The 26955-nt window shown below is 26.2% G+C and overlaps 2 protein-coding genes across 4 annotated transcripts in view; both read left to right on the top strand.

The window, feature by feature from the left end:
• Positions 1–26696, top strand: part of LOC111676109 (serine/threonine-protein kinase Doa) — a 146816-nt gene extending 120120 nt beyond the window's left edge. For 2 of the 3 annotated variants that reach the window (XM_023437003.2, XM_023437001.2), the window contains 9 exons: positions 21004–21079; positions 22031–22097; positions 22190–22303; positions 23123–23213; positions 23364–23534; positions 23610–23779; positions 23847–23960; positions 24034–24242; positions 26480–26696. In XM_023437003.2, the coding sequence (XP_023292771.2) occupies positions 21004–21079; positions 22031–22097; positions 22190–22303; positions 23123–23213; positions 23364–23534; positions 23610–23779; positions 23847–23960; positions 24034–24242; positions 26480–26613 (1146 nt within the window). In that variant the 3' untranslated portion in view covers positions 26614–26696. The remainder of the gene's footprint in view (positions 1–21003; positions 21080–22030; positions 22098–22189; positions 22304–23122; positions 23214–23363; positions 23535–23609; positions 23780–23846; positions 23961–24033; positions 24243–26479) is intronic. The other variant, XM_023437002.2, reaches the window with a different exon arrangement.
• On the top strand, positions 4077–15272 carry LOC111676110 (transcription factor SPT20 homolog). The gene is made up of 3 exons (XM_046950429.1): positions 4077–5057; positions 9067–9925; positions 15135–15272. Exon 2 carries the CDS (start codon positions 9221–9223, stop codon positions 9857–9859), a length of 639 nt encoding a protein of 212 aa, XP_046806385.1. The 5' UTR covers positions 4077–5057; positions 9067–9220; the 3' UTR covers positions 9860–9925; positions 15135–15272.
• Positions 26697–26955: the final 259 nt, after the last annotated feature.

Here is a 26955-nt window from a genome sequence, read left to right as displayed (position 1 = left end):
CCTCATTTTGAGTCATAATAACCACTTGCTTTACAGCACAACACAATTTCTGCAACAAAGCTGCAGAAAACATGATTTTTGTTTCTTGAGTGTGTGTTTGTCTAACAAAAATAACCAAAATACTACTATTCCTTTTACATTAAATTAGACACATGTGTCTAATTTAGCCACTATTATGACCAATTTTGTAAAAAAAAGCACAGAAGACAAAATACACTGGCGGCACAGGCAATGTTAATGTAAACAATATTTTTTTTTTTTTCAATATATTTCTGGCTTTGGTTTATTTTCAAAACACTTGATTTTTTTTTCTTTTTCATTTATTTTTCTTTTAATTTTATTTTCCTTATTTTGGTTTTAGTAAAGAAAGAAAAAACTAAACTGTAATGTAAATAATTGAAATTAAAAGACGCAAAAAGCGAAGTTCATTTTTGGATTTCAAATATGTATACAGATTTGTTTGTATGTGTGTGTGCTTTTTTTGTGAAAATCCCCAATCATTTGTTGTTTTTACAAAATTATATTTCAAATTTCAATTTCTTTCTGTATATGTGTGATTAGTCACTTTTGAAAAACTATAAATGTAATTATATTTTTCCTTAATTTTTATAGTTTTCTTTTTGATTTTTAAATTATAATTTTCTTTCAAATTATGATTTTGTTATTTTACTATTTTCATTAGTGTTGATGGTCGTAAAGGAAAATACTGAAATGTTGATGATTACATTATTAAGAGGTCTTTAGATTATTCTATGTTTGATGATTGAAACAATAGTTTTATGGAAATAGTGGCTAAAATTGGAATAAAAATTATTTGGATGTTAACAGTCTGTCATTAAGCCATCTAGATATATCCGTCTGTATTTTGAAAACAGTATATATTTTAAACGACAAAAGCTACAGGTTTTAGATTTGATTTCACGTGAAATTTGTTCCCTTTTAACCTTTTACGTTCACTAACTTTTTTGACGTGAAAAAATAATACAAAATCAACTATTACGAATGAATTGTTCACTATAACAATTTTCCCTTTGAGGAGAATAAAAATTTTAAGGGAACAAATATATTACTTCTATTGGCGGACGGTCTCCTTTAGAATATGGCTTTAACGTTAATGACTTTTTAATAATATTTTTATAAACTAAAATCTCCAACAAATTTCATAAGGATCGGTCCATAATTAAATCCATATTAAGTGAAATGCAAAACTTTACTCCCTCGCATTCTTAAGAGTTCAGACTATAGTACACCCAAATCCATATAATATTTTATTTTCCGAAAATAACGATTATATCGATAAATGAAAGGATATTTATGGGTACATAAGATGCACCATTGTCTTTATAGCATTCTTACTTGATTTTAAATATTTAAAAAATATATAAAAGTCCATTTGCCTTCGACACATACAAAAAAAAAACATTGTTTACTCTCTGCCTTTCGCTGGCCTAATTGTAACTAAAATAATCATACGCTGTGGTGGTAATTTCAAATAAATAATAATCATACGCTCTAGAGTGTTAAATTAATAAATTTTTCGAAATTACTTTCTTTTTTAGCTGACACTAATTGCATACTTAAAACTATTTAATAAACAGATAAGAAAAAACAATTTATGTTGTATATGAAAAATTGAGTGAAGTGAGGGGTAGGGATTTACAATATAACCTCCTAGATGATTATTCAAAGGTTTCCCGAAGTTTTTAACAACATTTTTATTCCAAGCAACATTTGTTGTTAATTCTAGATTGTTGTAGATGTTTATAATACTAATTGTAGGAATTATTCCTACAATTAGTATTATAGTATTCCTTTGATCTGAAGATGACAAAAAAAATCCCCACAAAAATAATTATTTTTAAATTATTATTTAATTTCTAACAAAAGTTTTAAAACTATTTTAACGGCAATAAACATTCCGTTAACTTTATAATAAAATATTAAAGTTTTTCCTATTTTAATGATCAAATGACCTTTACGTTTGAAAAATCTCTACTAAACTAAAGAAAATAAATTTGAAAAACAAAAAATCTAGAGACTACTTTTAGGCGGCCAATAAAATAATTAAATAAAATTAAGTTAACAAAAGAGAAAGATGAAAAAAATTTATTTAAAAAAATGTATATAGTAAATTAATTAAATAAATCAGAATGTATAGGAAATCTTAAAGAATATTTATATTTTTCATTCAAACAATTACCTGCCAAACAACAACAATTTTGTAAATTTATCTTAAACCAAAAGCAAAAAAAAATATTGAGGTTAATTACGTTTTTCTTTCTTAAATATTGCGTGTGTTTTTTTAAATGTTTTGCATTAAAAAAAACACAAATTATTCTTTATGTGCATTTGTTGGTATTAAAAGTGTCATTATAATTCTTCATAAATTTGTTTTTTTTTTTAGTTGTACAAACATAAAAGTTGCACTTTTGCGCGCCACAACAAACAAAAACTCATCAATCATTTCGAAATGATGATTATTGCAGTTCTTGTTTCTTAACGTATTTCTGAGAAATTGTTAATATTTTTCTAGGTGAAGGGGTTTTTTTATCACAAACATGTGTTCAAATTTCATGTCAATAAACAAAAGTAAAAGTTTTTATTTTAAATTTCTAGAAATTACTTTTCTTGTGTCAGGGAAAATACAATTTGTTGATGATTTTGATGAGATTTTCCGGATAGTATCTTTGTTGTTAAAATTTTAACAAATACATTCTAGTTTATAATGTTGTTAAACCAGTTGAGAATTCTACGTTTTTATTACTTTCAATAAAATCAATGCAATTTATTAAAATTTAAAATTTTTTTTCTAAAGTATTTTTTGAAATTCTTTCGTTTATGTTGAAAAAGTTATTATCGAACTATTTTCCAATGTTCTTTTTGTTCTTACACAAAACTGAAAGTGTTAAGATCAAAATTATTTTTTCCCCTAAACCTCTCTGTTTGTTTAGTTGTGAAAAAACATAAAGATAGATAAGAAAAAAATTCTAAACAATCATCTCTGTATTCATTCGGGGGTATTAAGTGTTTTATGCCAAAAGATTTTCATGTAAACATTGAACAGATTTTTTTTTAATACGATATACAGAAAAACGTTCGTATGTATATAATAAATTTATTAACCCATTATTAGCGGAAAACATTTTTCATTCAATTCCATTTTAAGTTCTTATTATAAATACTCAAACATATTTATTCACTTTATGCAACAGGTCAAGGCAGTTCTTTTTGACGTGCTATAAACCGGATATGAATTTCATTCAAATACATTGTATTTTATTCTCCTTTACAAAAATAGAATTTGTTGCAAACACGTGCATTTGTTTACTAGTTTTTTTTGTTTTGTATTGTGAATCGTTAAGTTTTGATTGCAATTGGCAATTTACAATTAAGTAAATAAAAGAATAAATAATAAAAAAATCACACATTTTGTGGAAAATATTTACTTAATGTTGTCATAAATCAACACTTAATATTTTTTGGCAATTTAAAATATTACATTTCAAACAGGGGTGTGGTGGCAATTGGGGAAAAATTAATTCAAAAATGTTTTTCATTTGTTTGCCTTTCGTTTTATGCTTTCAAAAATATGTTTTGTTTCTTGCTAAAAATTTTTAAGGTTGATTTTTGCAAATTGTTTCCAATTGTTAGAAATCAACAAAATCAACTATTGTGAATTAGTTTTAACGTATGTACCGTTCCATGACAAATCAGCTGGCATGAATTTCTGGCACTGGTTTCCCTAAGCCAAAAATTAATCGGCTTATGCACGAAACGGATCGTAAAAACATAACTGTATCCTTACACAAATGTTCCGTGTACAGTTCATTCACAATAGTAGATTTTGTTCTTAACAACTGTGAATTAACTAGAAATTTCTATCGAAACAATTCACTCTATGATATAGTTGAAGCAAAATGTGAACATATTTCAAGTAAAATTTTTATTTATAGTTAAACAAATTGTTTAAAAACTATTCATTCACAATAGTTAGTTTTGTGCAACAAAACAAGAGAAAAATAATAATTGGTATTCCTGTTTAAAGCAATAAATAATATAATAAAGCAATAATAAATAAAATAACATGCCTTTAAAATTGCAAAACTTTCAACAAATAATTATATTATAAAAATTTTAGTTCTTTAACATTTTGTATACAAAAGTAAACATTTAATTTCGCTTAAATTACTTCCTTAAAAAATGTCTGAACTGAAAAATGAACTTTAACTGACAACAATTTGTAAAAGAATGTTTACTTGAAGTTTTGCTTTTGTTTCTAAAATAAATTTTCTTCACCTTTAACATTAGGTATTAAAGAAAAACTCTTAAAAAGAAAAATTTTGTTCAACACAACAATTTTCGGGCTAAAATGACCTTGTTATCTATCGAAAATCTGAAAAAAAAGTTCTGTAAAACTCTTAAATAAACCAAAAGAATTAAAAGACTCTTAAAAAACATTTTCACATAAAAGAGATTTTTAAAATGTTTATATTATTCTTAAAAACAATCTAATGAAAGAGTTAAATTTTCATAATTTTTGAAGAGCCTTACTCTTTGAATTTTCTTTTTTGAAAAACTATTTTGCTCGTTTTTAAAAAACAGCAGTTTCTTAATGAGAGTGTAAATTTTTGCCAATTTATAAAAATTTTTGAAAACAGAAACAAATATTTTTGGTATTATTTAGTATTGTGTAAAACGTGTCCAAATTCGTAAACGATATAAATTTTTGCGGTTTTATTTAAAATAAAAAATCAAAATAAAAAATAGAAACAAGCAAAATTTGATATTAAATTTTAAATAAAAAAAATATTCCAACACAAAAATTTCTCAAAAAAAGTCATACTAAAATAAAAATTATTTAAAAAAAATTAAACAGTTTATTATGATTTTCATGGCGGAAATTGTGTCGTGTCACTTATAAGTGTAATCAAAAGAAAATATGTACAAATTTTGACAACCAAAATACCAAAAGCATTAAAAGAAAATTGCAATTTAAATAGTTAAAATTGTGAATCATCTTAAATTTATATAAAGAAAAATTACCAAATACTTAATTTGTAAAAACAACAAAAACAAATCAGGGATTTCAAAAATGTTTTCATTAACTGTTTAATATCATTATAATTCAATAATTATGAAATGAATTACTTAAGATTTCTATTAAAACAATTTAATCTTTCCTTCATAATATAGTTATTATTAATTTTTGATAGTTCAAAATTAATAAATATTATTTTAGTTTATTTGAAAACAATTGACGCAAAAGATTAGCTAAAATAAAGAATTTTGTGAAAATACAACAATAACAAAAATCAAAATAGAAATCAACAGCGACAACAACAAAAATAAATACATTTAAGAAAACATTAAATACAAAAAAAAACCGATACGAAAAAGCTATTTTTGTCATTAAGAAATACCCTCTAAATTGAAATAAAATCATGATACAAAAAAAACCAAAATAAAGAAAATTATACAAATTTTTCATTTAAGAAATCTTTTTGTTTCGATTTTATTTTAATATTTCAAATGACAAATTTATTTAATTTTTTTTTTGTTGTTATTCTTGTTGCTGATTTTCTTTCGTAATAGTTATTTATGTTTGTTTGAGAAATTTTATTTTAAAAACTAAACAAAATTATAATTTTTTTGAAAATGTTTCGATTTCCTAGTATTTCACTCATATGTATATATTCAAACATTTTCTTACTACAGAACATGACTTTATAGCTAAATAAAACAATATTTTTCGAAAAAGACTACAGAGAGCATACAGTAGTGGCTTAAAGTAATAAGGACATTCATAAAAAAGGTTAAATTCAACATTTACGAAGATATGTGATTGAAAATTTACTTAAAAGTAAAAAATCCTACACCACTACTATGGGGAGGGTATTAGCTTTTGTGCTGCTAACACCTAGAATCGTATTACCAGAATAGCTTTAAAGTCGGCCTAACACCTAGAATCGTATTACCAGAATAGCTTTAAAGTCGGCCTATTATTTTACTTAGCCCCAATACAACCGTAAAAAAGTGCTTTTGGCCTCACAATTATATAAAATATTCTTTTTTGGTAAATTTGTAAAATTTTTTGGAATTAAGCAAAAAAACAAAATAAATTCTTTATTATTAAAGAAATTTACTGGTGTAGGGTATCATATGGTCGGTCAAGTCCGACTACTCAAAATAAACTATTGTGAATAAGAAATAGAAAAATAGAGTGTTCACTATTTCAAGCATGACCCGTCACACCGATTATTAATAATAACAATTATAGCTTCATATTGTTGTTCTCATAACGTCGGTCTAATCAAGCGACAATCTTATAGTGAACACTATTAGACTAACTATTGAAGTGTCAAACGCAAATTTATTTTGTTTCGTAAACAATAAACAGCTGATACGAACTAAAATAACTATTGTGAATGAACACTTCAAAGAAAATTAAATTTTTACTGAAATCATATAATAAATAGAAAGAAATAGATTACTCCCCCTGATTCACAATAATTGTGAAAATTTTTAAGACATGATCGCAACATGATTGCAATTTTTCGTGTATTAATAATCTCATATTTCTAATCATTACTGTAGTTATAGTTGTTGCATTAAACAAATCAAAAGAATAACACCTTAACATTTTTTATTTGACACCTTCTTTTAATTAATAGTTTTACAGACAATTTTATTTCCTAAGTATACATCATACCATTTAATTGGCATTTAATTTTTTAAATAATATTTGTTTATTTATAAAAGACATAATAATTTTCAATGTCAACATTGGTCATCTTTTAACAACAAAAACGATTTCGTCATCAATCACTTTTTCCTTCAAATTCAATGAATTGTAGCGTTAAAAATGTCATGTTTAATTAGCATTATCATCATGCTTAATATTGATTAATTTATATTAAAAATACATTTAAAATAAATTATAGGGATTAAAAAAAGATTAGGATAACAAACAATAAATATTTAAAATTTTATAATTTTTGTTTTTAAATTCTTTATATTTTTATATGAAAAAATTTTCAAGTGTTAATCTCTTAAACACATTTCTACTTTGACCTTCGACCAAATAAATCTTTCGTTTAAATTGTTTAGGAACTTCCTAATAAGATCTCATAAAATAATATAAACATTTACACTTTTACACTAAGATTTGTTTAAGATTTTTTTTCTAATTTTTTTCCTCATTACAATTTGGCTGTGAGTACACAAAAATTTTTAATTTTTTTTTCTACAAAATTGCTAAAGTTTGTTTTCTATCTTTCTATTCATTTATATACCCATCAGAAAATTCTAAAAAAAACAATAATTATAAACCAATATAAATAATTAGGCAATTGTTAACACAAAATTAAAGCAAACATTTATTTAAATTTAGAAAAATTTTTAATAAAAATAAATACAAAAAGAATTAACATATATACAAGTGCACGCCTTTAGAAAAACTAAACAAAAAATAAAAAATAATAAAAAATATCTTTATATTTATAATATAAACAAATATTATAGATAGATTCATCATATTGAGAAATAAACAAATCTTAAAAAAAAAAGATATATTATTTTATGATAACAAAAAAAATATTTTAATATTACGTAGTGTAGTTGTCATAAACACAATAATAATATTTTATTGTCTGAGGTATGGGGTTTAATTGTTTATTAGATATTTAATTTTATTAGATATATTAATTTCTTCCGGTAAAAAATTGGTTTTAGTATTTAGGGACTTTTTTAAAACATAAAATTTAAGTTCTAAAAACGTCATGGCAAGAAAATTTTAACCCAGAATCCGAATATTATCTTAAAATTTATCTATCAGATCAGATTTCCCAGATATGGGCCATAAAATTTAGAAAATAAAGTTTTTGACCATATTTGAGACGCCACATTACCAATCAACAATCCCTTTTAACTTTTTTTTATTCACTAACGTTTTTGACGTGAAAAAAGTCTACTGTTGTGAAAATCTTTTTATGGAATTTTTATATATAAATTCAACTATTGTGATTGTTGTTGTTTATTTGTTCAGTAACTTTCTTGTCGTGAAAAAATTCCCTTGTTGTGAAATTTGTTGATGGAATTTAGTAAACATTCAACAGCTGTTCCCTACAAAATCAACTATTGTGAATGAATTGTTTACAACAAGTTCACGATAGATATTTTCTTTTCGAGGGAAATTAAAAGTCATGGAAACAAAATTTTGTATTTGGCGATAGGGGTGTTTAATGGAAATTTCTAGAGAACAAAGATTTCACTTTTATTGACTTAGACCTATGAATTTCGACTTTTTTAAAATTTAATAATCTAGTATTATTAGCTTAAATTTACCTTTTCGAAGAAACGAAACCAATTTTTTCGGAACGTAAAATTAAATATTTTTTCCATCATGTTGTGAATTTTTTACGGAATTTTGTAAATAAAAAAAATCACTTTGGTGAAGTTTTCTGAATCTTAAATGTTAAATTATGGTTGTGAATTACCAAATCAACTATTGTGAATAAATGATACATATTCAATTTACGATAGAGCAAATGTTTCGTCATTTATTTAATAATGGCGAATATTGTTTTCTCTAAAATTTTTCATTTTACCAAATGAAGGTTAGCTCTTAATTCACAATAGTTGATTTTCAAAACTTTACTAATTATATGTTGTTACAATCAAACATCATAACTTTGTTACCGAATCATACGATTAGCCTTAACATCGATTATTTTATATAAATGAAACTATTTTCTTTTGTTCTTTCGAATAAAAGATATATTAAATGTTTAAAAAGGAAATAATTCTCAGCTGCGCCGTTTATTATGTTACATTTTAATTAAATTTGAAATTTATTATAGAAATCTTTTGCAAAAGTTAAAAAAACATTGTGAAGTTATCATAAGACAAACATTTTTATTTTCTCGAATATTTAGAATAGGCTCATGTTAAAATGTGTGATAATTCCTATAATTATGTATGAAAATGAAAACATTTTTGAAAAACCTTAAAAAAAATTAAAAATTTTGAGTAAATTTACAAAAAAATATATTTTGCATTTCATAAAAGAAAATTGCAATTTAGTTTTAAATATAATTCAAAAAATAAAATGCAAATTTTGAGTTAAATTTTAAAACAAAACAAAAGATCGCGAGAAAGAGGAAGAGAGTGAGAGTAATTATAATTATAGAAACAAATAAACAAAAACAAAATCTAAAGCAATATGGCTACAACATTTCTGAATCGTTTTCAACGGGATAAAAGTGAAAAACAATCTCTCTTAAATAAAGAACAACAGCAACAACAAAAGCGTTCTACTACAGATTTTGAAGCGGATACCGGAAATCAACAAAACAAATCGAATGAAGAGAATCGTAATGGCAACGAAGAGAACAACAACACAAATCCAAAACAAAGAAGACGTCGATCATATGTTTTTGCCACTCTTAAAGATGTTATAGCATTGGCAAATAATGAAGATGCTGCTGCTCCAACAGCACCCACCAATAATAGCGGCAGCAGTTCTAGTAATAATAATAAAATTAAAGATGCAAAACAAAACGAAGAAAATGATCAACAGAAAAAAGAAATAAAGAAGGATAAAACAGATGGGGAGGAAACAAAGCAACAGCAGTCGCAAACGACGCAGCAACAGAATCAACAACCAAGACAACAGAGACGTTATATGCGTAGTGCTACGGCGGCTAGTGTAACACAATTGTTGTCGGATGGTTGTAATAATCTATTGCAAAGATTTCGTCGTAATCCGAGCGAACGACCTGAACAAAAATCTCATACACAGCAACTACGAGAACGGGAACGTGAACGCGAAAAACAGCAACAACAGAAATCAAATCGGTAAATGTTGCTCACACAAATCAAACGGAAAATAATTTTTTTTAAGAAAATTTAATAAAACAAAAACTCGGTCAATTAACAAAAAAATATATATATATATATAATTAAAAAAAATTTATATAAAAAAAATAATTTACAAAATATGTTTAAATAATATAAATACTATTAATTAAAATGTATAATATTTTTTTATAACCAGTAATAAGGTGCGTCATAAGTTGCAGTAATTTGTGGTTAATTATGTAAAAATTTTAAAATCATGCAAACAAATCTAGATAAATATCTTTCAAAAGATATTTAACAGTGAAAAAAAGTGAAAATTCTATTATAATTTAATAAGACGTTTTTAAGCGATACATCTTGCAAAATATGTGTGTTTGTAGCGTAAAATTTATTTATGTTGTTGATATTATGAAAATAATATTTTATTTATACTTTTTCTAGTTGTGGTTATTGTCTCTGCTAAAAATAATTGTGTTTTTTCCTATTAAAAATATTTTTCTATAAAAATAATTAAATTTTTGAAATAATTCTTTTTGTTAAGGTGTTTCTCATATAAGATTTCATAAATATGTTTATGTATGTTTTATATTATATATTTTTTGCATCGTAAATTTGTTTTATAAAAAAATAAATAAAACAAATTATATAAAAAAAATCGGTCAGTTGTTGTATGTGCCGTATAAATGCCGCTAATTTAAATACTTTAACAATAACAACAAAAGGAAAACAAAAAAAATCTATTTTTAAATCAAACATTTAATTTTTCTTCTTCCCTCTAGATAAGAGAAAGAGAGACCAGAAACATAATTATAGTATGTAGTTTAAAGAAAACAATGCCATATTTTTGATTTTTTTAAGAAAAGTGTAATATATCCAAAACTCCCTAATAATTGAAAATTGTTAAAAAATGGACTAAGCTTTTAGAGAAGATATTTATGTTTTAAACAATTCATAAATGTAAAAATCAACATATTGATCTCCTTTTATTAATTTACGCGAACGTAAGAAATTTGTTACCCAGCAAAAAACAAGACACTTTTAAAGAAGCAAAAAAGAAGTAGAATTTACTCTATGGAAGTTCTAAAAAAGAAAAAGAAGTGATGATTTTAAAATAGACTTGTCATTGAAGGGATGTCTTTTCAATGTGATTCCATATTCACTACTTATACAGTAATTTTCAAGAAGTAATTTTTATGTGCTTTTTTGAAAGTTATTTGGATTTAGAATTAAAAATAATTTGATTTACACATTTAATACAAAATCCAAAAAATTAAATTTTTTTTAACTCTTTATAGTCAAGTTTATAGCTTTTCCCTGAATTCCCAGCTTAATTATTTAATTGATCTGGTAACATTTAAAAATATCATCATGTTTGTTGTATTTCCATCCTCCCTCTTTTAGGGTAAAAAACTTTAAAAACATTTAAATTAATTTAAATAGATTTTTGCATTACGTCATAGAATTTAATATCGATTCATATCGGTCGAGAACTCCGAGTACTTTAATATCGCTCATTTACGGCAAGACTAGTATAATCCAAAAAAATATATATTCATGTATGAAAAAATTTTATGGAAAAAATCAACACCGAAAGTAGTATTTATTTTGAAATAGATAAAATTATGTTAAATACTTTAAAGCGACCTATGTTTTGTAATACTTAATTCAAAAAGTTCGACTTTTGAGTTATGCCAGTCTTGTAGTAAATATGATATAAAAACTTTTGAAATTTAACATTATTGATTGTTACTCATTGAACATTTGATCAAAATAATGTCCTTTAGAAACCTGTTTGGTTAATGAAAGTTTTCAAAGTATTTCGACATTAAACTTAATTCTACTTTACGAATTGATAAGGCAATTCATACTTTAAAGCATAATTTTTATTTATAAATAGTAAAAAACGAATTTTCATAAATTGCAAAAGCTCGAGTTTTTTAACCGACTAGGGTCTAAGTTTTTCGTCCTTGGACTTGATGAAATCGTTGTCTGTAAGAGTCTTTATGTATTTCAAAACCATTTATAGCCCAAATGTCATTGAGACTTACATGTTTTTCAAATTTTCTCATAAAGTGTTATAATTTTATTATACACTGTACAAATAAAGTTTGATTACACTATTAAAATTATTTTTTTTTAATCTCTGTATATTTAGTTGTCAGCAGGGATGAACAAAATTGCAATAGCATTTTTTTAAATAATAAAAATAGAGGCATTTCCATCTCTGCTTCTCCCAAACATAAATGAGTAGTAGATTAAAAAGCTTAACAAAAGCTCTTAGGCAAAAAAGCTTTCTTGATCATACTTCCTCTCTGTATTTTTGTAATACGAAACATAATTTCACATTTCTCTTCATTTGAGGAAAAAAGCAAAACATTTAAAAAATTCATAATCTCTAAAATGTATTTAAATAAATACAACTTTTACAGCTGCAGAGGTGTGTGTACTATTTGCTGAAATTAACTTCGTTGAAAAGAGCTTTTCTTTTTTATTTATATTTTCCTTTCTTCTGCTTTCATCACAATGTATACACTGCACAATAGCTCTAGAGTTCAAGGTTCTGTATATGAATCTTATTATTTTGTACTTCTTTTTTTATTTTTTTTTCTTTTTATTTCAATTTAATTTTTTGTTATTATTACATATTTATTTTTGTTTAAAAATACACTAGACTTGCAAGTTAAATTAATCAGATGCAACACTAAAATACCCCTTGTCAGTCAAACTAAATCAACTATATGATACAACAAATAGTTAATAGTACAACATGCCAGCAAACTTTCAACACATTGTGTGTTGGCGTTCTTTTTGTATAATTTGTGTCTGTATTATTATTGTTATTGTATTCAAAATCTATTCTAAAATGTCTTTTTTTATTTATACTAAATGATATAAAGTATACCGATTAAGATCACTAAAAGTCTAGAAGTATTTATTATAAGCATTTTTTTATTTTCATTTTTGCACATTTATATATTTATTTTGAGATTTGTTTTCTTTTTTGCGTGTGGGCTATTTATGTATTTATTATAGCCAAATTGTATTTAGGAAGTTATTTTACCTTTAATTCCGTTATTTTTCAATTTTGTTGAGGTAAAATTAGCTTTTTTTTAATAGTATTTTTCTGACAATATGTCGTTTTGTTTAATTGAACCAATGCGGAAATTGCTGCGAACGCAATGAAAGTGTCATTTAATTTTCTTTATATATGTTTTTTTTTCGTATTTTTAATATTTTTTCTATATATTGTTAACTTAATTCCTTTATACTTTGACCAGTTAGTTGGATCTTGTATTGTTTATAATGATCATCTCTTTGGTTTACATACGTATTATATTAATTGAATTAAACATTATTTTCTTTAATAATTATAAGTTCATTGTGTTCTTTGTGTTTATTGATGGTTTTTTATTCCTTTGTGGTTTTAAGTATTCCAATGAAACAAGTAATTCATGGTGGGAAATTGTTTTTTTTTTTTTGATGAGAGATTAGATGGATAGATGGATGGATAGATAGATAGATAGATAGATAGATAGATAGATAGATAGATAGATAGATAGATAGATAGATAGATAGATAGATAGATAGATAGATAGATAGATAGATAGATAGATAGATAGATAGATAGATAGATAGATATATAGAGTCAACCGTAATATTTTTTTTTAAATCCTTACAAAATGTTTAATTTTTTTAAACTAAAATTGGCTGCAAGGAAATAAGAATACAATGAAACTTGCAGTGAACATTATTTGAAACAAGTTTTTCTTAACACACGATTTTAACATCTACTCAACTACCATGAAAATGTTTATAAAATGTTTGAAAAATTAACAAGACAACAATTTATAGCTGTCAAATCTTTCTCTTCCATTCTTTCAAAACAAATGTTAATTACTTTTTATTTTATTTATTTTTAAAAATTTTGACAATTTTAACCATAATAAAACACATTTAATAGATTATTAAATTTTACAAATATGTAGCTGTCATAAAATTATTTATATTAGGCCTAAATTTATAAATGACTAGTTTCAATATTTTGCCAAAAAAAAACGATAAATAAATTGCAAGTTTTTTTTTTAATATTTCCATCTTAAAAAATAATGAGTCATATTTAGATTCACACTTATGTAGGTATTTTTTTTTTGTTTAATGTTTTCCTTAAAAAAATATGATTAATTAAGACATTTTTCTTATGTCTTTTTTAATATACTATGCAAAATTTATGAAAATTTAATTAAATGTGATTATATTTTTAGGCCGTTAAATTAAGCTAAATATTTGTGTGTGATTTAAATGAGAAACAAAAAAAATACATTATTTAAACTTAGACAAATATTAAAATTTAGTAAAAGTAGTTCAATGTTAATATTTATTATATGTGTGTGTAAATTCCCAGGTGTTTAAAGGAATTGAAATATTATTTTACAATTTTCTTTGTTTATTTTCTTTGACATTTCCTTAATTTTCTACCTTTATGCCCCAATATGAGCGAGTATAGCTGTTTTGTGTACACTTTTGTTTTCTTTTTTTGTTTTTGTAGAAACATTTATTTTATTTTGGAAAATTGTCTTTAATGTATTTTGTGTTAATATGTATAATGAGTTTTTTTTTTTTTTTTTTTTTTTTGAAACGCCCCCTTAAATTTCAATATTTTGAAAAAAATATAAAATACACAACGTACGTGAAAATTCTCTCTGTGTTTTAAATTTTTTCAGTTAATTTCTTTGTATGAAAAACCGTATTTTCTTATAAACATTTTATTATTTATTTTATTATATAGAATTTTCACACATTTTCACAAAATTTTTTCTTTTTATACGTTTTTCTGCTGTTTTGTGAACAAGTCAGAGAAAAAACACAAATTATTGCCGTGAGATTTAGTTAATTTTTGATTTTTCGACAATACGTTCGTTCGAATGATGTTAATTAGCGGTGCGCGGCTGTAGTTTTTTTAAGTGATTGCGAAAATAGAAAAATTTAAATTTTATATAGAAGTAAAAAATATATAAAAATAAATAATGAAATGAAAAATATTATAATTAAAATATATTATAGAAAAAATAAAATTTTGTAAAAAAATAAATTTTAAAAAATTTATAAAACGAAAAATAAAAAAAATTAAATTATATTAAAAAAAAAAAAAACAAATCAATAAAAGTGATTGTATTATTTAAACATATTTTTACTTAACTAAATTTAAACTAATGTGTGTTAAATAAAGGAAAAAAATCTAAAAATAAAATTTAATTTCCATTTTTTTCGTAATTTAGTGATTTGAAATCAGTTATTTTACGTGAAAAACGCAGTAAAAGTAAAACACCCTCAAATAAAAAGCATCGCAACTCTAAATTATTTTCAAAAGATAAAGACGATCATAGAGATAATAATTTTCAACGTTCTTCGAAAACACCCACCAACAATAATTCAACCAACGACCCGATGAGTGATCGCTATCGTTATCACCGTTATTATGGCGGTGCTGGTACCTCGTCAACCTACGATCCCATTACAACGGGTCGTTATCAAAAGAGTTCTACCACCGCCAATGTATCGGCCTTAGATCGTTTACGCTCAAATTTAAGTCCGGTTTCAACGTATTATAAACCTTTAATGCGCACATTTGGTGTTAGTATTTTTTTTTAAATTGTTCCCTAAAGAATTTGGGATTTTCTTGCTTTGCTGGCTGTTTTTAATAGTGTAGTAGAGTGTTTAAAATTTTTAACAATTTTTTTTATTCCATGATTCATTAAATATTTTTGTTTTCGGAAGAAAAATATTTCTTTAAAATTTATTAGTTAGATATATATATTTCGTTGTTTTGGCTGTTGATATAGATAACTATATAGATTTGTATATATAGACATACATATGTTTTGTTTTGTTAAACAAGCTGAATCAGTTGTTTATTTTTCTTTTATAAATCGGGTGTATTTTTAAGTAATTTTAAAAATTTAAGTTTCCTTAATGCATTTTTGGATATATTTTACAAATTAGACAAAGTTGGAGGAAATCCAATCGTATGACAATGAATGATCTGTTTATTTTTTTATTTTCACTCAAATTCTAAAATTAGTTTGATTTTGAATTCTTTTAAACCGGAACTCTGACTCGACTAATTCTCTCAAAATTTAAACAAATACTGAAATATTAATGATTTTACCTTTGACCTCAAATTTTCATATTTTTAATAAAATATTAGAAAATATTTGTTAAATTCTTCTAATAAAGTGAAATTAAAACAAAAAGTTTTCAAAATCAATAAATTTTATAAATAATATTTTTAAATCATTATGAATATTAAAGTGTTTTTAATTGCCAATTAAATATATTTTTTTCATTTCAATTAAAATTATGTCATTGATTAAAAATAAATTTAATAATTCAAGTTCATTCATGAATATTTAGCTCACCGATATTATCCCAATATAATTTATTAAATTTTCTTTTAAAATATCTTTTTAAAATTCTATAAAACAAAAATATACAAATGCAACTATGTAAATTCAGTATCTCGACATTAGATTTGAGAAAAATTTTAAAAAAGAAATTAATCTTTTTTTTTATTCAAAAACATACATCTAAACGGACAGAGGTAGCCAATAATACACCCAATGTCGGAGTAGTTTACAAAAACAACAAGAATTAGTGCACATTTTTTTCATTTCTATTTTCACATATCTTCTTCTATTCTAGTAATATTTAAGAAAATGTGTTTTATTTTTCTTGTCTTTTATTTTGAAGGTCGTTTATGATTTGAAAATTTTTGAAACTGTATAGAAACCGACAAAATACAAGAGAATATTTTCAATTTTGTTTATATTTTCATTATTGCGTTGCGTTTAAGTAGAAAAAGACAAAAAAAATCTGTAGGAGTAATTTTGATTTAACATAATATTTATTTTATTTTTATAGTCTATATTAATTATAAAAGTAAATTTAAATATTTTTTAAGAAATCATGGCATAAAAATAAATTTCCAGCTGCAGCTAGAAAATCCCAAAACATAGTCTACTACAAGCAAAATCTTTACAAGTCTAATTTATTTTAAATTTCCCATAAATTTTAGCGTAGAGACAATGATAAAGACAAAACACCAGTAGCTTCCACCTCCTCCAGTGCAGTATCTAGGTTAGAAAATAAATATTCTGATATTTTAGGTCGTCGCAAACATGATGATCGTGATAAAACCTTAGAACCAGATGAAAATCTTAATCCTTTGGCTCGCTCCGCCACTACACACCAATTGTTGGCTGCAAAACCTAAACTTTCCTCCTCATCCTTTAATGCCGCCGATCGTAAAGAGCGTACCCCCTATAGATTGCATAAAAATAAATCAAGATATTTGGGGGATTCAAATGACAGTGGTTATTTGACCACAACTAGTTCGACAAATGGTCGGGGTGCGGGGACAGATTCCGCCCTGGTTGATGATAACTATCCACTAGATTACGGTGGCAGTAGATATAGGACGGGTGCACGTAATTATGGCACCCATTACGATCATCGTTATCATGATGAGTATAATCCTAGCACGTCACGTTATGGACGTGAAGGTGAATATGCTTCTAGTTATAAACCACGTAGTGGTTTGGATTACAGTAACTACTATGATGGTTCACGATTAGGCCCCAGTTCACGTTATGATACAAATGACACATCTTCCTCTAATACAAATGCCAGCGCTTTGGGGGAGAGAAAACAAAAATCCTATGGCCGCAACAAGACCTGTGACAGCCTTGTTTCAGCAATTGGCGAGGCTTCAGCTGGCGGACGGCCGCGTTATGAACCACCACCGGATGAGTTTGTAGACCGCAACAATCATGCCTTGAACTCTCGTAATCGTTTTGCTCATAAACGTCCAGATGTTACATCAGTGGGATCTTCTACACACCGACCAGCCACAAGTAATAAGTTGTCTGAAGAAGAATTAGAAATATTAAATGATGATCGTTCATCTGCTGATAATGCTGCCATTCTTATAGCTTTACGTGATGATGGCCAATATCTAGAAGCGAAAAAGTTTGAAGAACGCATGCGTAAACGTACAGAGCTCAAAGATCGTATGGCCCGTTATGCCCAGGAAGCTGAGAAGGAAAAGGAAAAACAAAAGGCTCTGGAAGAAAAGGAAAAGGAATTAGAAAAGCAAAGAGAAAGGGAGCGTGAAAAGGAAAAGGCTAAAAAACAGGATGCCAACAACAATAATGCCGAAATTGCCAATAAGGAGACGGTTAAGGAGAACAATGAATGTAACGGCTTAAAGGAAGATGATATGCAGCCCAAGAAGAAAATACGCTCTAAAAAAGTAACTAACGAAACTGAAACTACTGACAGTTCCACCTCTTCCGAAGACGAAGAGGATGAGGAAGAATCAGAGACAAGTTCTGATGATAACACACAGTCTAGTACTAAAGCAACAAAACCTACTACCACCACCACTACACAGAATAGCACAGCCACCACTAACACCTCCACCACTTCCAAACCTACTTTAGATGCCACCACTAAAGACAAACTTTCTACTGATGCTAAAGTTACAACAAATCTTCCCTCATCCTCCACCATATCCTCTACCTCAAACACTAGTCGTTTTCTAAATAACGACAAAATTGACAATGATCTTTCTAAGTACAGACCACAACCCATAGTCAAACCCTCTACCTCATCATCGGGTCTCATGCACTCATCTAGTTCGGGTGCTTTAGCATTTGGGGGCATAAGTGAGCGCTTAGGTCTTAGTGGAACATCTACAAGACAGCAAAAACCCTACTCGGGTGCTGCCACCTCACGTACTGCCGCAGTTTTAAGTGAATTTGAAAATTCCGGACCAACAACACGTTACCCCGTCACACGTGATCATTACCTAGATTCTTATAAATCCTCATATCTCTATGATCCATACACTTCCGCCTATGGTCCGAGCAGTAGTAGTAGACGTCCTACAGCTACTGGCGCAGCCGGTGCATCATCAACGTTAACCGCCTATCAACGACAACAATTGCAAGCTTATCAACAGCAACAACATTATCAACAACAACATCAACTATCAAAAAGTGCCACATCTTCGTCTCTTTTTCATAGGTCACGCATTCCAAAAACTTATTCGTCTTTTGTAAGATCAATATTTTCAAGTTTTCTAAACAATTTTAATTATTAATAATATGTATTAGAAAAACAAAAACTTCTTTTTAACGCTTACTTTTGCTTTGCGCTTTAAATGCTCGTCTTGTCATTTTCTTAAAAGAAAATGTATAAATGAAAATAATGCATTTTATTTCTAAGCTTTAGTTTTTTTCTTTACTGACATGATTTCTTCAAACGTCAGTATTATTTCTAGTGTTTACTACTGTATTCCCCTTCAGCAATGTTCCTTTGTCCACCACCCTCTTCTAACTTGAAATAAATACAATTTCCTATACACATTTTTACACTCAATTATATATATTTTTGATTTTTCGAATGTAAATTTGTGTTTTTAATACAAAAGCTTATTTTGGTATTGAGCATGATGTTGATTAGGTTAATAATAAAATAATTAAAATGTTTATTAACAAAGTGAAATTTGATAATTTTGTACTTTTTTAATTATAGGAAAAGAATTAAGGATTTTTTTTCTTAAATTGGATAATTTATTCTATATGTTCATTTGTTTAAGGTTATAAATATTTAAACACAAATTTTAAAATTGTTATTACATAACAATTAACATTTTTAGAACTATTTTCAAGTCTGATTATAACTTTTAAAACGAAAATTAAAAAAAAAATTGTTTTTCCCAATTAAGGAATGTGTTTTAAAACTTACAACTAATTTCTATTCTATAAACGGTTTATATATTAAATTTTGTATGGAAATTTAGTTTAAAAATCTTTTTATAAAATGTTTAACAAAGAGGTCGTATTAATTACATTTTTAATATGAAATCATGATGCCCAATGACATTATATTAAAAAAAAAAAACAATATTTCAAGCTGTCATATCATCTGATTTTTTTCCAATTGAACATAGATTCCGATGATACAACAGTTTGAAATTGTAAACATATAATACAATGTTTAAAATAGTCTTAAGATTTGTTTAGTTTTGTATTAAAACAGCTCTGTGATAACGACAAAAAAATTATGCATTTTTTATAACAATTTGAATTAATTTTGTTAATTTCTTTTATCAAACTAAAATCTAATATTGAAAATTTCTTTTAAAATTTTTAAAATCTTTTAAATATTTTTTGTTCCTTTTTTTAATACTAATATATCTAATTTAAATGTTAACACTATGTATATATGATTAATTGTAACTTGTAATCTTAATTTAAAGAAAAAACATAATATTTTATATATAAAAAATAAACAATTGCTAGTTTTTGTAATAACAAATACAAAAACAACAATTTGTCCGAACTAATTTTCTTATCGAAAAAACGAACGTATTTTTTTCGTGTTTTTCTTGATTATGTATGATGATGATGATTATCACAATGATGTTTATGATGATGATGACTATGATTTTGAACGATGATGATGATGATGATATGGAATATTATGGCTTTGCTTTTGGGGAAATATTTCCAAAAATTGGTATTATTAAAAAAAAAATGTGGTGTCAACGTGGGATATGATGACAATGATGTTTTTAATGACTTGGCTGTTATTACTCAATGATGTTGGACAACGAATATGCTGATATTTTAAATGGAACTTTTTTGCGGTTGCTGTAATGATGACGTTTTCAATGATGATGTCGCTGTTAATGACGTTGTTTGTTGATGCCATTTCATCGATTTCATGGATTTTTTCTTTTTTTTTCTCTGTTTTTTCTTTTTTCTTTTTTTCTCTCTTTCTTATATGTTTTTTGAATGATGACCAATTCAACCTCAAAACTCAACCTCTCAAATCGACCCAATGACACAAACTCTCAAATCCACAACATCCCTTCTCAAACAAACGTAACCTAAAAACAACGTCATGCAACTGAAAATCAACTGTTGTCTCCCTATTGCTGATTTCTGCTTCTAAAACCTGCTACTGCTGTTGTTGCTGTTTTCTTTCAACGTGCCGTAACTGTAAATTCAATCAAAACCAAAAACACCACCAACGTTTTGCTTCCTTTATACCTTTGGTCAAATCTTGAAAATAACACAGACAGCAAAGCCCGTCATACAAGATGATGCTGATGGCCACTTGATTTATCACTCTGGCGATATACTTCATCACAGATGTTCGTGACATTTTTTTGTTTTTTTAATTTTTTTCCTATTCCTATTTTTTACTATATTTCCATTTACTGAAACATATTTAGGACCAAAAATAAAAAAAGAAAGAAAAGGGAAAGGCTTATCGCCATCTTGTTAGGATACCATAATCCCTACATAACTGAACAAAGGAAGATAAACAAAAATTCCGAACAAATTATGTTTTGTTCCAATAACAACTTAATATTTTTATTCAATATTTCATTTCAGTAACTGTTTTCTTCTCTTGTTTATTGTTTTTCTTTAATTTATTTTCCAAATAATTTACTTAATTAAAAAGCGCGTTTTAGTTATTTTCAATTTTATTTTAAAAACTGTTTTTTTAAGTAAAAATTTTCTATAAAATCATTTGTCCCCCCAAAAAAACATAAAATGTAAAACATTACTTGTATGTTTCCTTAAAAATTTGAAAATTTTGTTTATAAGATACGATTAACGTTGATTAAAGATATAATAGAAATTATTAAAAAAAATACACTTTTAACTTTAATAAATGTTTGTATGTAGTGGTTTTATATTTATTTCAGTTTTTATAAATTTCCTTTATTTTGCTTTATGTTACTGAAAGCCATTTCAAAAAGAAAATCTTAATTTAATATGAAATTATTACATTCCTTAATTTTCTCTTATGATTTTCCCTCTTATACTTAAAACGCGCTTAGTTTTCATATTTAGTTATTTTTTTATAAAATTTTTTTAATTTTACAAAATCCCTTTTAATTATTTCCAAACATTATCTCAAGTATTAAAATTTATATATATCCGTAGATTTCTTATTTCTCACAATATTTTAAAGTCCAGTGTCCTATATATAATTCAGGTTTTATTAATTTTTAAATAACATAATATTAATGAACTTTTATTAAGCGCTCAAGTTCATTTCTTTACTCAATAAGGCTTTTTCTATAAATTTTCAGATAAAATCATGGCCACTCTCGGTGAAGGTACATTTGGACGTGTTGTCAAGGTCAAAGATATGGAAAGGTGAGTTATATTTTGAAAAGTATTTTAAAATGTATTTAATTTTTATATATGTGTGTGTGTGTGTGTTTTTTTTTTTTATTTCCTTATTAAAGGGACTTTTGTATGGCCTTGAAAATCATTAAGAATGTGGAAAAATATCGTGAAGCTGCCAAATTGGAAATTAATGCTTTAGAAAAGATTGCACAGAAGGATCCAAATTGTGAACAGTAAGTTGAATGTATTTTTATTATATTTTACCTTAAAAAATATCTGTCGTATACAAAGTCATTTGTTTAAATTGTGATTTAAAAAATTCAACCATTCCAAAGTTAAATATCATTACATGACTAAGATAAAGTGTGTCTTTTCAGAGACCCAAATGAAACAAATTCAGTTCTTCTGTCTTATTTTAGAATATATATTTTAAATTCCTTAAAGTTAAGTTATTTTGTTAGGTTAATGTTCTAGTATGGTTGTATGGATTCGATTCCTACCTAAGGCACAAATCTTGTTAATAAAGAAGAAATACTGCCCTTTTTGGAGAGCAAGAGAACAAAATTCATATTACAAAACATGATCTAATAAAAGAGGGTTTTTAAATGCCAATTAATAATTAGATTATTTAATCTAAAAATTAATTCAATCTCATGTTACCATATAAAAACGACAAAATATGTCACTGTTTTTTGCATCTGCTTTCTGAACGTTTGCATTTCTTTTTCAATGTTAAAACACCTTCATTGGGAGCTTAAACTTACAAACAAAATTAACTAAATATACTAACATATACACGGTTGTCCAATCTTACAACGTTGGCAGAAAAATGTTTACAAAATATCCAACAACATTAGCAAAAGCATATGTGACAATTTTATAAGTAAAAAATTTTAAACATTTTCAGACATCCTTCTAAGATCTAACAACCTTATATATGTAGCTAAACCTTCACCTAAAGATTGAGCCAAATTTGTGTCAAACCTAGTTATACCACTGATTTCTTGTGATTTTCTTATTTTTACAATAATTTTAATTAATTTTTATTTCAGTTTGTGCGTAAAAATGATAGATTGGTTCGATTATCACGGACACATGTGCATTGCTTTTGAAATGTTAGGTTTGAGTGTTTTCGATTTCTTGGTAAGTTAAAAAAATTAATTAAAATTATGAACATTCCTAAAAAACACTAAAAATACTTTAATTTATCTAAAGTTTAAATCCTATCATATTTGCTAAAATTAATACAAAAATCTGTATTTAATGTAAACATATTTCATACTCTTTTTTTAGCGTGAGAACAACTACGAACCATATCCATTGGAACAAGTGAGACACATGGCCTATCAGCTGTGCTATTCTGTGAAATTTTTACATGACAATCGTTTAACGCACACAGACTTAAAGCCTGAAAATATACTTTTTGTTGATTCAGAATACAATACACATTATAATCATAAGATTGTGAGTTAAGTTTTAAAAGATATTTAATTATGTAATTTCCAATTATGAATGAATTTTATTTTGTTATTTTTATAGAATCGTGAAGTTAGACGTGTCAAAAATACCGATGTGCGTCTAATCGATTTTGGTTCAGCCACTTTTGATCATGAACATCATAGTACCATAGTATCGACACGTCATTATCGTGCACCAGAAGTTATACTCGAATTGGGTTGGTCCCAACCGTGTGATGTTTGGTCTATAGGGTAAGTATTTAACATAAACTTTAACATAAACTTTTTAAATTTTACAAATTTTCATTTAATATTCTAGCTGTATACTCTTTGAACTGTATTTGGGCATAACACTATTCCAAACCCATGACAATCGTGAACATCTTGCCATGATGGAACGTATACTTGGACAGATACCATATCGTATGGCACGGTAATGTATAAACTTAACATGCTTTCATTATTTAAAGGCGCAGTTTACTTCATGAAATTCGATTAACCTATAGCAATCATGTTCTTTACAGCAAAACTAAAACAAAATATTTCTATCATGGTAAGTTGGATTGGGATGAGAAATCATCGGCCGGTCGTTATGTGCGTGATCATTGTAAGCCACTATTTAGATATCAAATGAGTGATAGTGAAGATCATTGTGAATTATTTGATTTAATTAAGAAAATGTTGGAGTATGAACCATCACAACGTGTTACGTTAGGTGAGTGCGTTTTTTTTTTCATTTATGTTTTTGTTAATCAATAAAATTTTAATGTTTCTCTTTATGTCTTGACTAAGAGTCATGTTGTTCTTAAAAATGCCAAAAGTGTTATTATACCCTTCACCTTCGTGAGAAGGGTATATATAAGTTTGTCATTCCGTTTGTAATTTCTATAATATAATTTTCCGACCCTATAAAGTATATATATTCTGGATCCTTATAGATAGCGGAGTCGATTAAGCCATGTCCGTCTGTCTGTCCGTCTGTCTGTCTGTCTGTTGAAATCAGTTTTTAGAGGACCCCAGATATCGGCGAGATCCGAATCTTCAATAATTCTATTAGACATGCTTTCGAGAAGATCGCTATTTAAAATCAGCAAAATCGGTCGGTAAATAACGGAGTTATGAGCAAAAATCCGAGACAACCTCTGAAAATTTCGTCAAAAAATTATTATAAAAGCAACAATAACACTGTATATAGAAAAAGATGTACACGTGTGTGTGTAGATGTATTTGGTTTTATTCAGCTGTGTATTTTTTGTATGATTGGAATCCAAACATACAAAGTATACACAGCAAAAAAATATGATTTGCATTTTTTGTTAAAATAAAATAATTTTCCCTTTTGCTTTGCAAATATATTTTTTAATGAATAGAAAAAAGTATTTAAAACGTTTTCAATTGTATGAGAGTAGATTGTGAGTTATTGTACAATAATTTTATATGCGAATAATGTAAGTTTGAAATTTAAAACTAACACAAATTTTTTCCAAGTGCTTTTTAAAACAATTTTTTTTACGATAAACAAAAACAAAATCTACATCTCGTCAATGTTTACCAGCAATGAATCAGAGGTCGACCGAATTCCAGCCGGAGCTTAGCCGCCGCCGAACTATATTTAGTTGCTTGAGCCACCGCCGAACCATTCGGCTTAAATCGACTCAAATTTTTTTAATGTTTTTATTAACTAGACTGTAAGATCAATTATGTTTAAAATACACTATGGTGAAGGGTATATAAGATTCGGCACAGCCGAATATAGCACTCTTACTTGTTGTTAATGACGTTGATTTTTTATTTGTGATATTAATATATCAGTGTTGTTATGTAATTGAATATTGTGATTTTTTTTGAAAGATGTAGGTTGCAATAATCGGATTTAAATTTAAACTAAAAATAGAGACCTATCACTAAAAAATGTCAATATCCTAGGTTTAAAGGAATTGACACTTTGTTCTATTTCATATCCTGGAATAAAATAAATTACTTTTAAAATTTAATAAACATTTTAAAATTTTCACTTTTTTTTGATCAAATTTTGAATGTTGTTTCGTCCTAGTCGCTTCGAAATTTTGGCATTTTCTTTTTAAATTTAGATTTAAACAAATTTGAATTTGTAAATATTGACGATTCATAAAGATATTATTTGAGTTGGCAATCAAATACCAATTAATAATCAGATTAGTTAATCTACAAATAAATGATCTCATGTGTCATACCCTTTAATGTTTTTGAGTATAAGATTAATATATGCCGATTATAAGGATTCTTAAATTTTCCAAAATTCGACTTTGCATTTCCAATTATTAAAAGTATTAAATTATTTCAATGTGTAGCATAGTGTGTGTGGTAATAAATTGTGAAAGTATTTTGCCTTATGTATGTGTATGTTTTTTGCCAAATTTCTCATTTTATTGTTATAAACAGGTAGGTTTGCTCAGTTCTTTTCCCAAAGAGTAAGTTTTTTTGTTCAATTGGTCTTCTTCAGAAAATGAGAATATTTGGCAAAATTTATTTATATAAAAAAAAAAAAAAAAAAAAAAACATGAACGAAAATTTTTGGTTTTGAATATGAATATTTTAAACATGTTCATGTGTCTTGTTCACTTATCCCTCTGAAACAACAGGATATGAATTGGCCAAATCGTTATAACGAAGTTTGTAATTCTGTTGCTTAACAAATTACATTTGAATTTGTCACTCACAATAAAAGATTTAGAAGATTTAGAATAGTATTATGAAAAAGCTTTTATAAATTAAAAACATTTAATTGATTACAAAAAACCATAAATTCAAATATTTTCTTTTAACAATAAAACTAAGGTATGAAATGAACAACAGGACACCAGCAAAAAGTCAACAAAATTCATTAAAATTGAAAACAAATTTTTTCTAATTTCTTTTGTATTATTTTTCAATATTTTATCAACATACGCATGTATACGACAACAATTATAGGTGAAGCTTTACGTCATCCATTCTTTGATAAACTCCCACCACATCAGCGTGTAGGTGATCCAGCCTCAAAAGTAATGCAACCCGCCTCGTCTGGTAGCAGCAGCCGTGAACGTTCACACAGTTTATCAAGATGAGAATTGGCACGATTTGGTTATTATTAATTAATAACAACATTTTTAATTTCTATACTATGCTAAACAAAAAAAACAACAAACAACCAATTTTCTTTCTTAATTTTTAAACAAATTTCACAAAAAAACATAAACCATATAATTTAAACAAAAATTTACAACAAAAGAAAAGAAATTAACTGATACAACAAAACTCAACACTGCTACAAACAACAACACACAGCAGCCTAACTACAAAAAAGAAACGCAGCAATTATTTTTAAACAGAAAAAATGGAAATTTTAAAAACTTAATTTTTGTAAGTTTTTCTTTTAAAATTTGATTACAAACTTTTTACAGTAGAAA

The sequence above is a fragment of the Lucilia cuprina genome, chromosome 4 (assembly GCF_022045245.1).
Source record: "Lucilia cuprina isolate Lc7/37 chromosome 4, ASM2204524v1, whole genome shotgun sequence".
Classification (NCBI taxonomy): Eukaryota; Metazoa; Arthropoda; class Insecta; order Diptera; family Calliphoridae; genus Lucilia; species Lucilia cuprina.
This window is presented reverse-complemented; position numbering and strand designations above follow the sequence as displayed.